The sequence below is a fragment of the Rhinolophus sinicus genome, chromosome 15, assembly GCF_057876585.1.
Source record: "Rhinolophus sinicus isolate RSI-liver-muscle chromosome 15, RSI-T2T, whole genome shotgun sequence".
Lineage (NCBI taxonomy): Eukaryota > Metazoa > Chordata > Mammalia > Chiroptera > Rhinolophidae > Rhinolophus > Rhinolophus sinicus.
The window spans coordinates 13,650,722-13,663,667 of NC_142515.1; the positions used below are offsets into that span (position 1 = coordinate 13,650,722).

Consider the following 12,946-nt stretch of genomic DNA (forward strand, 5'->3'; position numbering starts at 1 on the left):
TGAAAACACACTAGTGCAAAATAAGTAGAAAGAAAACAGATAAGTAAAAGAAAAACTGAAAAGCATTTATGCACCCAGACATGGTCTCTATTATTTTTGTATCCAACCTTCCACAATCGTTATGTGCATATAATACATGCACATATATACTCACATTACTTTTATAAATTTTTATAAAAACAACTACGGGTATAATGTCAGGTTCTGTTAAGTGCTTTTTATATATATATATATTTTTTTTATATTTTTATCTCCTTTATTCTTAATGACTCTTTGAGGAAAGCACTATTATTTTACAGATGAGGAAATGGAAGCAGAGTGTTAAGATAATTTGCCTAAGGTCTCACAACTAGTAAGTAGCAGAGTTGCTTCCAGTCTGTCCTTTCAATCACCACGCTATGCAGCATCTCTTTTATAACTTGTTTTCTTCACTTAAATCATGAGCGACTTTTCTTATCAATAGCATATATTTAACATCCTTTTAATGGCTGTGTAACAGCAGTAAGCAGTTAAATAGAACTTGGTGAGTGCCAGGCCCTGTTCTAAACACTCATTTAATCCGCAAAGCAACCCTATGAAATAGATACTACCATTATCCATTATATGGAGCATCATTTAATCACTCCTCTACTATTGATTATTTAGGTTGATTTGCTATTATTTACAGCAGTGTAATGAGTTTCCTTGTAGGTAAACTTTGTGAAATTCCAGGATTATATTTTTGGGATAAATTATCAGGAGTAAAATTGCTATGACAAAAGGTAGGAATGCTTGAGGCTCTTAAGGAATCCTGCAAAATTCCTTCAAGAGAAGGCATTGGTTTCCACTCCCATCCTAAGTATGGAAAAGCTGCTACTTCCCTACTTTGACCTCAACAGGGTATTCTGGCCAGTATCTTTAAAAATACGTTCCTAAATTTTACATTATAAAGCAAGATCTTCTACTTTACACAAAATATTAACATTTTAGATATTAGTACTTAGAAGTTTATGTACCCTAAGTATCAGAAGACAGCTGAGAAATTTTCTTACTCTGTACCATACCTGCTAACCAACATTGCACCCCTTGAAAAGGAAGATTTAAAAATTTTGATGGGATCATTTGGAGTTCATCTGTAGTAACTTCTTCCATGTTTCCATAATCCACAAAATGTACTTTAACGTTTCCATTTGGTACAACTTCATGGACTAAGGCACGATACCAACTGCCATCACCTAGATTTAACACAAAGTTTATAACATGGACTATTTCCCTTCTACTAACACTGGAAATTTTATCTTGAAAAAAACATCATTTGTCTAGCAGCTAATAAATTTGCTCTCTTCCCCAAATGATGCCTTTAGTTTTTCACTCAGAAATCCCTAGTATACTCAAAATCAATTTTTAGAATATCTCCGTAATTTTTACAGCAGCACACTTTTACATCAGATAGAAAGATTTCATTCCTCATCTATCCTTAAATAAGCATAATGTGAAAGTAAGACAATGAACTTCATTAAACATGCTTGTCAATCTGGAAGACTTATAATGCTCTCACCAGTACTGACAGATTGTTTTACTTGACACTTGGTAAAATAATACAAAAAATAAATACTAGACAACATCTTGCAATAAAATTAATGTTGTTTCATCAAATTTATTTTCAAAATAAACATGTACAGGGTGACCAGAAGCAACAACAAATCTTCATTGAGCTGGTCTTCCATTAACTAACTTATTTTAATATTACCAGAAACTCTGGGAAGAAAAGCACTGAATAAAGTTTAGATACCAAAGTATCATTTGGAGCTTCCTTGTTACAAAGAGAGAAGAAAAAAACGATCTTAAGCATTCATTTAATCTCAATTGTGAAAAATACTTGCTTAAACATCAGCAAGAAAAACACATTAATAAGGGATGAATGTCAAAAAACATAGTCAAGATTGCACCAAATGCAACTTACCTGCAAAAAAAGCACAACAAGGTTGCCCTATTTCTGCCTTAAAATCTTCAGACAACTTCCGCTGACAATATTCTGCTAGCGACCTGTTCAAATCATTGAGTTTCTTTACAGCTGAAAATACAATACAAACGCAGCACTTATTTTAAAAGTCATGCAGAATACAGATTTTTCTTTCAAATTGAAGAACACTTTCATCATAAAATCTCTGGCACATCCCTAAACAACTATGTAGTACACCAAATGCTTTTTCCTTCTCCTTATTAAAAATTGGGCTAATAAGTCATGATTAGTGACCTTCACTAGACCCCATACCAATGATTTACTGGGAACAGTGACATGACTATGATGTTGCTGTCAATACACTAGAGCATGAGCTTTGCATCTGGACAAGGAAACTGTACAAGTCAGTACAGAAAAGAAAGTTACATACAAGCTGTCCTCAAGGAATACACACATAGTGATTACTAAATAGATGGCGCAGATCATGTCTGCTAAGGAAATTCAGACAGGTGAGCTCGGTCTGCTAAACGTTTCATAGAGAAATCTGAAGGAAGAGACGGCAGGAGGTAAAGTCCAGAATTACACAATTAGCAGCCAAAAGAAACAATCGGTGGGAGCAGTTTGGCCAAACAGAGAAGTGGGAAGGCAAACACCAGAGATGGGCTTGAATAGACAGACCACGGAGCCCTTTAAAGCCAAACAAAGGGATCTTTTAAATATGTGGCAAAGTCCCATTCACAGAAATAGAAATTAAGAGTTAGAATGATCACCTTTCAGACGAGTCAAAATAAAATTTAAGGACACACCTATTGGAAATGGTGTGGGAAAAGGCTCTCTCATACACTGTTGGTGGGAAGTATCCAACCTCTTGAAGGGCACTACCTCTCAAAAGCACAAGCATACATCCTTGACTTAATAATTACAATTTTAGGAATCTGTCCCATGGATATACTCTCAGAAAGTCACAGAATACAAGCACTGTTTCAGTAATAAAAGCTTGGAAACACTAATCCTTTAGCCATCCATAGCGAGGATAATTAAATTAGGATAAATCCACACAGTGAAATACCATGTAAAAGAATGGAGACTCCATGAAAAAGAATGGAGACTAAACAGCAATGTGTAATCTGGATTGAACCCTGGAATAGAAAAAGGTTAGTTTTAATGGAAAAAGACATTTAATGAAATCCAAATAAAGTCTGGAGTTTAGTTCATGTACCAATGTTGATCTCTTAGTTGTAACAAATGTACCACAATTGTGCAAGATGTTAACTACAGAGGAAGAGGGGGTGAGAGGTAGACAGGAACTCTCTGTACCATTTTTGCAACTTTTCTGTAAATCTAAAATTATTCCAAAATAGAAGGTGTATTACAAAAAAGAACAGAGAAAACACTATGTGAACCGATACCCAAGATAAAGTGGGAGGAAAAAAGCTGACTGAAACATTTACAGTATTTTACCATTTATGTATACATAAAAAGGAATATGTACCTTTGTACAAGCAGATGTATAGAGTATGTACTTCTGAAAAGATATTTAGAAAATTGAGAAGAGGGAATGGAAAACTTACTTTCCACTACATACTCTTGTAACTTTTGAATTCTGTACCATATATTTGAACAATCACCTATGAAAATAAAGACTTTAAAATTTTTGAATTTTCTCCTATATAAAATGGTGGCCTACGTACCAGATGATTCTGAACGGATAACAAATCTCACAAATTGGGAGCCAGACAGGGGCTTAGTTATCTAGTTTGACATCCTCGTTTGACAGAAAGAAAAACCAAGATTCAAAAAGTTAAACTGATGATGCTTACCAGAGCGGCTCAAATGAAAAAAAAAAAAAAAAAATACAGTGCTTGGAGGATGTGGAGCAACTACTAGAACACTTAAATTGACAACTGTCATAGTCACTTTGGAAACTGGCATTCATTGATCAAAGCTGAAAATATACATACCCTTTAAGAAATGGCCAGTAATTTCATTCCTAGGTATGTGTATTCCACAGAAAGGCATCCTCCACATGTGAACTAAATTTGTTTGACAGGGTTCGTACCACCATCATTTTAGAGCTCAAAACTAGAAACAACCCACACGCACAGCAGTAGAAAGGAACAGTAAAATCACAGTGCATTCACACAATAGAACACCATTCAGCAACAAGAAAACAAGCTACAGTTACATGTGAAAATGATGGCCCAGTCTCACAAATCAAGTGGAAAAAAGCACCAAGGCACAGCAGAGTACATATTGTACAATTCCATTCATACGAAGTCCAAAACCAGAAAAAGACTAATCTACGCTGTTAGAAGGCAAGATAGTATTTACTTTTGAAAGAGAAAAGGGATAGTGATAGGAAGAGACAGGAAGGAAACTTCTGGGTTACTGGGAATGTTTTATTTCTTGGTCTCGATGTTGGTTATACAAGTGTTTTGACTTTGTGGCAATTTGTTATGTTGCACTCTTATTTGTGTACGTATTTGTATGTATGTTATACTTTAATGACATCAACAATTTAAGTTTCAAAAATAAATCTAGGAGACATTCTGTGAAATCTAAACTGGTTTAAATACAAGGAGATTGTTGGAAATAGAAATAAGGACTTAAAATGTAGTAAATGACAACTAATAACCAAATCTTTCTTGGAAGTACAAATATCCACTAGGCCTTTCTCGGAAAGCGGGTACTTTTACCACTCAGTAAACTTATCTTGAGTTATTAGCTATACTAACGTATCTGTAAAAAGAAATATACATGGAAGAGTCAACTTACCGTCCTCTTTGAGCACGTGACAGTAAAATTCTCCAGGACTATATACCATACAGACCACAACATCTACTGTTTGGTCAACAGCAAGTGCAACCCACTTCCACACCAATTTTGCGCCTGCACCCAAGGGAACTGTGAAAATAAATGGATATTTTGCAAAACAAAGGGCCAGAGTGGGAGTGGGAGGTGGGGTTGCTGAGGAAATTTCTTTGGAAGAAGAACTGAATTTTCAATGATTTTCTTAGTGACTTTACAGGAAAGTTTATCAGTATTACAATTAACTATTACTACCCTCACTGAATTTCAAATTCACATTTCTGACTGAGTTTCAACTGCCAGTGACCCACAAAACTTTCAACAAATTTACACTTCTCAAACACACTCTTAAATGTATTTAGACGAATGCTTGATCTAAAAAAAAAAACAAAACACAACAACAACAGGTAATCAACATCAATTCTGTTTGAAAGCATAGGAACCGACACATTCACAAAACCATCTGAAGTCCAGCATGGACATCGCCTGGTTGACATTTTACTTACCACTGGCTTCCTGTGCATCACTGGGTCTATCTGTCACAAGGACCCCCTCTTCCCTGGCAGCAAGGCCTGAATCGAGGAGTACTTGAGTAACACTGATGTTAGGTGTCACGGATTCATCTATAAGCTCCACCAGGGAACTGTTTTCCAACTTGTCAACCACTTTCACTGTGATCATTTTGTTCTGTACATTTTTTTTCATCAGATAAATAGCTTCTGGGGTCCAATTTCCTAATGATGGCCTTACTCCTAACAAAGAACGTTTAAAAGAATATTAAAATATTTCTTACGGCAAACATTTAGCAATTCAGCTCCTAATTTCCACAACGTTAAACTTAAGTAATCTGTGACAAATATTAGAACCGAAAGGTTCCACCTGTGCAGAAAGATTTTCTAAACATGAAAAAGAGACAAAATTACAAAGAAAGAGCCTGGAAAAAGCTATGCTTCTATGTAATTCCACTGATATGAAATATCCAGAAAAGCAAATCCATAAATACAGAAAGTAGCTTACTGGTTGCCTGGGGAGCAAGGATTAACTATTAATGAACATAAGAGATCTCATTGGGCTGATGGAAATGTTTTAAAACTGGATTATGGTGATGGTTGTATAACTTGGTACATTTACTGAATTGTATACCTAAGACACTGAATTTTGTGGTATGTAAATAATACCTCAATAAAGAAATCACAAGTATAAAGCAATCCAGGAAAAAATACTGGTACCTTACATTAATATATGAAACATTTGTAGCACTTACTGAAAGGGTACTTACAAATCAAAACCCCCAAGATTATGCTCAGTTTGTTAAGGGCCAACTAACGTAAAAAAGAACAGTTGGCCTCACTGGTAATGAAGTAAATTAAGACGATTTCATTTTTAGCTTATCAAAATTGGCCACCATGAAATAATATAGAAATATCTACTTGGTGTACCCATGTATCAAGGAGCTGACTACCTCCTACATTTCCTGTGTAAACTAGTTCAGCCCTTTCTGGAGAACAATCACAGTACGTAGCACAAACATGAAAACAAGCATACTCACTGACACCTCTATTCTACCTAAGGACGTATTTTGCAATAAAACTACATGTTGCCACTATCCTAAGTAAATGATCTTGGATAGGTGGCAAATGTAGATAAAAGAACATTGCTAATAGCAAAGACTTGGAAATACCCTTCTTATCATTTGGATATTAAATTATAGTACATTTAAATGAAGGGTGTAGAAGCCAATTTATTGATAAGGAAAGGAGTCCTGGCTGCTAGTGGGACAAACTACATACATAGCAACTTCTAAGCACATGATCATAATGTTCTTATTGCTTTTACAAGCAACTTTTCCACTACTTCATGTAGTTAATAGGCTTCTATGATATTTCTCAATAATGCAGGCTCCATAGAAGGCAAAAAAGGACACTCAATTTCATAACCACAGGTACATTACATTTTGATTTATTACAGATAGTATTTCCTAAATGTTCTATCAAGGATTATTTTTGCACTAAAGTAAGTTATGTCTAAACATAGTCCTTTATCTTATCAGTTGTTTAATTTCAATTCTAATACTTCTACTTTAGATTTTAGCATTTTAAGAATGTGGGGACCATAAAAATTTCGTACCTGTCAGCACACATTTTATTGCCTGCATTGGCAGTTCCAACAACTTTGGAGTTATGGGACACAGTCTTTTCAAACTAAGGATTTCAAAGTTTCCATAATCTACATATCCGACGAGCACAGACTCTTCAGAAGCATAAGCCAAAACAGAGGCACGGTACCACTGACCATCCTCTGCAAAAAGGAAGAGACCCCGTCTCAAGTGAGCTTTCAATGTAAATATAAACAAGAGCTTTTCCTCCCAACTTTAGAAACGGTCATTTGCACATTCTACTTGAGTATCAGGCTTTATTGATCAACGAATGCTCATTCGGTTTTGCTGCTTTTGCTTTACAGAAGCTTTCAACTCCTAAAACGTCACCTTTATTTTTACCTTACTAGACTACGCATGCCATCTGCTGTCATTCTTTATTTCCATGCCTTTTCTCTCCAGTAGACAGTTAGCTCATTAGGATAAAGCACACGTCCTGGTCAAGCGAGTCCACAAGATCGTGTTCAATATGGGGACCCCTGGCTAAGGCATCAAGCAGGGCTGATTTTACAATACCTGGCGGTCTGAGTCCACCAGACTCCACAAACCAAGCAATCGTTTTACTGGAGGCCTATGGGTACCTCCCCTTCTGTGAGGCCACTGGCCCTCCCTGCTGCAGAGTATCAGAGCCCAGTTAACCAAGGCCAGACCTGTGCAGCTACCGAGGCTGTGCCGTGACAGCTCTGTGCATCCAGGCCCTCTTGCTATTCCAAAGAAAACTGGTGAAGACATGAACCTGGGAGGTTCCACATTTGCATTCTGATGTGAACAGAATTATCTGCAAAAACTACAGGACTGGTAAAACAATAAAAACCTCCTATACCAACCCCCTGCACTCACAGGCCCCCCTCCCTTACACACTTCAACACAGTTTAACTGGACATATTTAAAAACATAATTGGTGCACTTCAATACTCAAGTTTCAAATGCAGCCACTCAGTGTAAACTGAAGGTTCTGTTTTATGTTTTTACTTAATTATAAAAGTAAAAAATTCAACAATACTCTTTCCTTACCTGAGAACTGAGCACAGCAGATGTCACCAATGGTTGGATAAAAATCCGAGCGTGGAGACAGGTGACCACAGTACTTGCTAAGGGATGCCTGAAGTTCAGCAAGCTTACCTGTAGACACATACCACACTTTAAACAAAAGAAATATAAATCTACACAGTATCTTCATTTTTGCATGCTGAGTCTCTTAAAAGCACAAATCGAGAAAATTTACTTACATCCATTTTGTAGTTTTTGACAAAAGAAGTCTTCCGGAGTCTGAATGTGGGAAACAACACCACAAAACTCATCACCTACGTTCAAAGTTAACACTTTTGGAATTAAGTCACTTCTGTCTACAATTTCAACTGTCATTTTTCCAACATCTTCAGAATCACCTTATCAGAAAACAGAAAAAGAAGTCATTTTGATTTCATTAATCCTATTTTTCAGTCCTAACCATGCTCTTTCATGCCTCTAGGCCTTAACACATGATGTTCTCCCCAGCCCTCCCGCCCCCCCAGCAACTTGATGATTTCCTGCTCAGTGTGGTGCCATGTTGAAAAGGCTTCCCTCCCAGCCCGGGTTAGTTGCCCATACACCCTGCACTTCCTCCATCACGCCGTTACATAATCTCTTTTCTGTGTCTGCCCTTCAACCTCCCAGAGCCTGGTGAGGTAGGTATTGCTCAGTGGGTTTCTGTTCCTTCCACTGGACACCTGTGCAGCATCTGCTGTTACTGATGGCTCCCTCCTAGAGGCATTTACCCTTCTGTTGCTCTGGCAACATCTTCCCCATTCTCTTCCCACCTCTCCCATCACAGCTTCTCATGGATGTTGTGGGCCCCTCACTATTTTTCCTCACTCCACAATCTCCCTAAGATACCACCAACACTTCCAGTTGTGTTTAGACCAGGAAGAGTTTGGTTTTTCTCCTCTAGATGGCAAAAACTACTGAAAGCTTTTCAGCATGCTGTCACACCATGATTTGTATTCTAGGGATATCATATGGACAGTAGCGTAAGAATATAGACAAGAGACAAAAAGATAAAATCAAAAGGTTGTTGCAATTATCTATGAAGGACAAAGATTCTTGAACTAAAAAAAAATGGTATTAGGGAAAGGAAGACAAAAAACACGTATACAAAGGATATTTGGGAAGACTAATCAATAAAGACTTGGCAACCAATTAGAGCAAGAGATGGTTGGTGAAGGAGAAGGGAGATTTAAGGACGAATCAAGTTTACTTATGTGACAAGATGCACTCAATCATGGCATCATTAATCTGGCAATCACCTCTGGATAGATGAGCAGAGACAATGATGTATGTCTCCATCTACAGGACAGTGACGCACACAAAATGACCCTTCAGTCAACGACAGATCCCACATACGACGGTGGTCCCTTAAGATTACAATGAAGCTGAGAAATTCCTATCGCTTAGTGATGCCGCCCAGCATTATTCACGTGTTTGCAGTGATACTGAGTTGCCCGCATAGCACATCCAATTACACTAGCAGGCTAGACTACCTAGGTGTGTGTAAGTGCACTCTATGATGTTTGCAGTGACAAAATCACCTAACAACACATTTCTCAGAACGTAATCCCATTGTTAAGTGGGGCACATGGTTGTAACTGGTGAAAGAGAAAGTAAAGGAGAAAGCTGACTTATAAGAAACAAGACATAAGACTAGGCAATGAGAAAATAAAATGCTGATAGCAAAACTTCTTGGTTCCCGTTAGACTAAATGAAAAGTATACACCAATTAAGTAAAAAGTAAAAATTTAAGAAACACCATCCTACTAGAACAGAATGTTACAGCCCTTTTTATTATTGCTGGGATACCCAAACAAGGAAGAAAAACAAATTAAACTAAGGAAATGTTAGCTTAAAATCCCTCCACACAAAGTGTCATGATATTTAGTACTTCGTAATCTCTGATAATTATCATGTCAAGTATTAATCTGGAAGACAGGGAAGAAAAAGACAGGGGAGACTGAGATTAGAAAAAATAAATTACTAAACGGAAAAACATCATCTTCCTTCTGTAAAGCTGAGAGAATGGTTATTAGCATTTCCATTCATCTGAGTGTGACAGTTGCACTTTTTTCATTTGGTTCAGAAGATACTCTTCAGTAACTGGAGTCACTGTACTGCTCAATATTAAGCTGTATACTCACAGTGGTCTGCACTTGGCTTCTTAGAACCTTGTCCCTTAGGTATCAAGCCATATCCCATTTCTACAAGCACATGGTCTAAGAGTTTTCCTAAAAGTGATTAAGAAAATAGATCTACACTGAGATATTATAATAAGTTTTAAAAGCATAAATACAAAACAAATGAGTCATACTCACATGATTTAGAGATTACAGCTATTAATCCACTGGCATATTTCTTACAGTTCAGTTTCTATGTGCAAAATATGGTTTAGTAATGCTCAGCTTTAAAAATTGAGGCAAAATTCCCACCATCACTTGAAAGAAAATGTAATGAAAAGATTTCACTTCAAAATTTTGATTAACATGAAAGATTTAGTACCACCTCACTGGCATGCTTAGAAAGACCACCGTTTATGAGGAAAAATGAATTCAAGACTCAAGACTTCTTTTTCTCAGACATAAAGTGTGGCTGAAACAAGGGTTAGCCGGCACTGATGTGAACTTCAAGTCCTCTGAAATAATCCCAAAGCTGAAGTCATAACATGAAACATAATAGCAATGAAACAAATACAGATTTTATACTTAATTTTGCAACAGGATTAACTGCATTTTCTACCAAATCGTTGACAGACACAGCGACACGGGGACTCTAAAAATAGAAGAGTAAACCTTGGAAACTGAGAGGCAATTATTAGCAGACTGTAAGAAGTCACTTTACAAACAGGTATAAAAGAACAGGATTTCTAAGTGTTTCCATTTCTAGAACTTGAATACTACTTAAGTACTCATGGTCTCAATACTAACAAATCACAGATATGTGAATGTTGTTCAAAGAAAGAGTTATGATTAAGGATGAATGAATTCCTAGAGAAACTCCTGAATTTCTCAATAAAGGAGTAGAAATCAGGAGTGGATATTACTATGGCTACATGAAAAGAATAATATAGTTGTCCCCATCCTAAACCTAGATCTAGCCTTTTAATCCACCCAATTCTACAAATGGGGGCCATGTCCTTGACAAACTGCCAATTCCAAGAGCAGGGCCACGTTTCCAGTCACAGTCTAAATGACCCCAGAGCAGAGCTTACTTGGCCGTACTTCATGTTTCTACTTCTTCTCTGAGTAACAGGTGGAGACTAAATAACTTATTAAGCACTTCATTTAAAAAGAAAGATTTGGATCTCACCTGAACTTGGCAGCATAACATCCACGGCAAAGGTAACCTCTTCCTCTTTCAAGATGTCGACAATCTTTATAAAGCAGTACTGCTCCATTAACAGTGATTTAATAGTTTTGATACAATCATTGCTCCAATTCCCTTCCACTGGGACAACACCGGCCACAGAGCACTTTATGGCCTGAAAGATTTTGCACAAATTATTTTTTGAAAAATCAGTATTTGAAAATGAGTTTTTCTAATTATGTGACGATTTTTAAAAGATGATGTGTTTCATGCAGAACATTTATCAAAAATCTTCAAGTATAACCAGATAAACAATTTTATATAATTATTTTTCTCTCTGGGTACTTTATCCACAATGCTTTGACTTTTGGGACTTGAGAAGCTGATGAAAGCATAATAATTATCCCTCACTACACGTAAATTCAGGTTACTTCCAAATAAGGTAATAAATACAGAAACGGTTGTTTTTGAAGAGATTAATAAGAGGTCCCTAAAAATGTGTACAGTATCTCAACCTGAAGCAGTACTTAGCCAAGAAAGCCAATGACTGTTTATCTACATAGAAAAAGATACACCAACATGTACTTTTTAATAATAACCATGGCAGAACAGAACAAGCAACTAGTGTGCCCAGCAAAACACTAAAACCAGCTCCTTTGAGACACTATTAGGAATTTAGAAAGTTAAAGAGACCCACACAAGGAGGAAACAAGTCAATGTTTCTCTTTAGTTGGTGAAGTCTGTTTACTGGAATTATTTCTTCATTTCCATAATCAATATATAAGACTTGTGCCTTCTTCTGCAGCATATCAACATCCTGTACTATTACTCTGTTCCAGGTCTGAAAATGAAAAAAGAAATGGTACTCTGCTTCAAAATAGCATTTCACAACCTCAGGTTTTAAAAACTCGCAACCAATCTACTGAACATGCAAAGAAAAGGCTCCTGTTCTATTACAAGGCACTCAATAAGTTAACATAATTTTCTAAGAATCTTGCAAAGAAATTCCTAAAGTTGTCTAATTAGGCCACTTTAATATGCACAACTATTGCCAAGCTATTCTAGCCAAGTAGACTCTGAAACTAATGTCTCAGCTACCTATGTAAACACAAGCTTAAGACTAGAAATGGGCCTGGAAGCAAGCAGTTGAGGAGCCCATCAGCAGAGTTGGAGAGGGCTCATGCAGGGAGAAGCAAGCGAATAGAGCCTGGAATACTGACCCAGAAAGAGAAACAGGAGTGCGGCCACAGTCTCGCTTTTAACCCATCTAATGCATCATTAAATTAAAGCTCTGGTGTCGAGTTGATAATGACCAAAGTAAATTAAAACATCCTATTCAATAATTCATTTCCATAGAGGTTACCTGGTCAACAGTGTACTTGGCAACACAGACTTCCCCCTTAACAGGAATATAATGTTCCTCAAGCACCACGTTTGCATATGTTTCCTTTAAGTCTGCAGTGAGTTGGTTCAGATATTCTAAAACTTCTGAAGAATATAACTGCACGTAAAAGTCACTTGGGTGTTTGAATTCAGTAACTGTAACCTTTCAAGGATAGAAAAGATGTACTAATTCACTGGGAACACAAGCAAATGTGAATTTCTTAAAGCTTTATAACTAAGATACAACAAGTATTGTAAACAGTTTTTGCAATCTTTATCAATTTCATGAGAATATATTTTGTAGCTATCTTATGAACTCAAAATAG

At 36.7% G+C, this 12,946-nt stretch overlaps 1 protein-coding gene across 1 annotated transcript in view; it reads right to left on the reverse strand.

Annotated features, from left to right (window-relative positions):
- The window catches only part of TDRD1 (tudor domain containing 1), a 37,247-nt gene that overhangs the window by 10,544 nt on the left and 13,757 nt on the right, over window positions 1-12,946 (reverse strand). The window contains exons 7-17 of the mRNA XM_074339015.2: window positions 12,601-12,783; window positions 11,935-12,078; window positions 11,241-11,412; window positions 10,076-10,162; window positions 8,135-8,293; window positions 7,920-8,027; window positions 6,878-7,048; window positions 5,257-5,502; window positions 4,718-4,846; window positions 1,943-2,053; window positions 1,044-1,214 (exon numbers count right to left, since the gene is read on the reverse strand). Of these exons, the coding sequence (XP_074195116.2) occupies window positions 1,044-1,214; window positions 1,943-2,053; window positions 4,718-4,846; window positions 5,257-5,502; window positions 6,878-7,048; window positions 7,920-8,027; window positions 8,135-8,293; window positions 10,076-10,162; window positions 11,241-11,412; window positions 11,935-12,078; window positions 12,601-12,783 (1,681 nt within the window). The remainder of the gene's footprint in view (window positions 1-1,043; window positions 1,215-1,942; window positions 2,054-4,717; window positions 4,847-5,256; window positions 5,503-6,877; window positions 7,049-7,919; window positions 8,028-8,134; window positions 8,294-10,075; window positions 10,163-11,240; window positions 11,413-11,934; window positions 12,079-12,600; window positions 12,784-12,946) is intronic.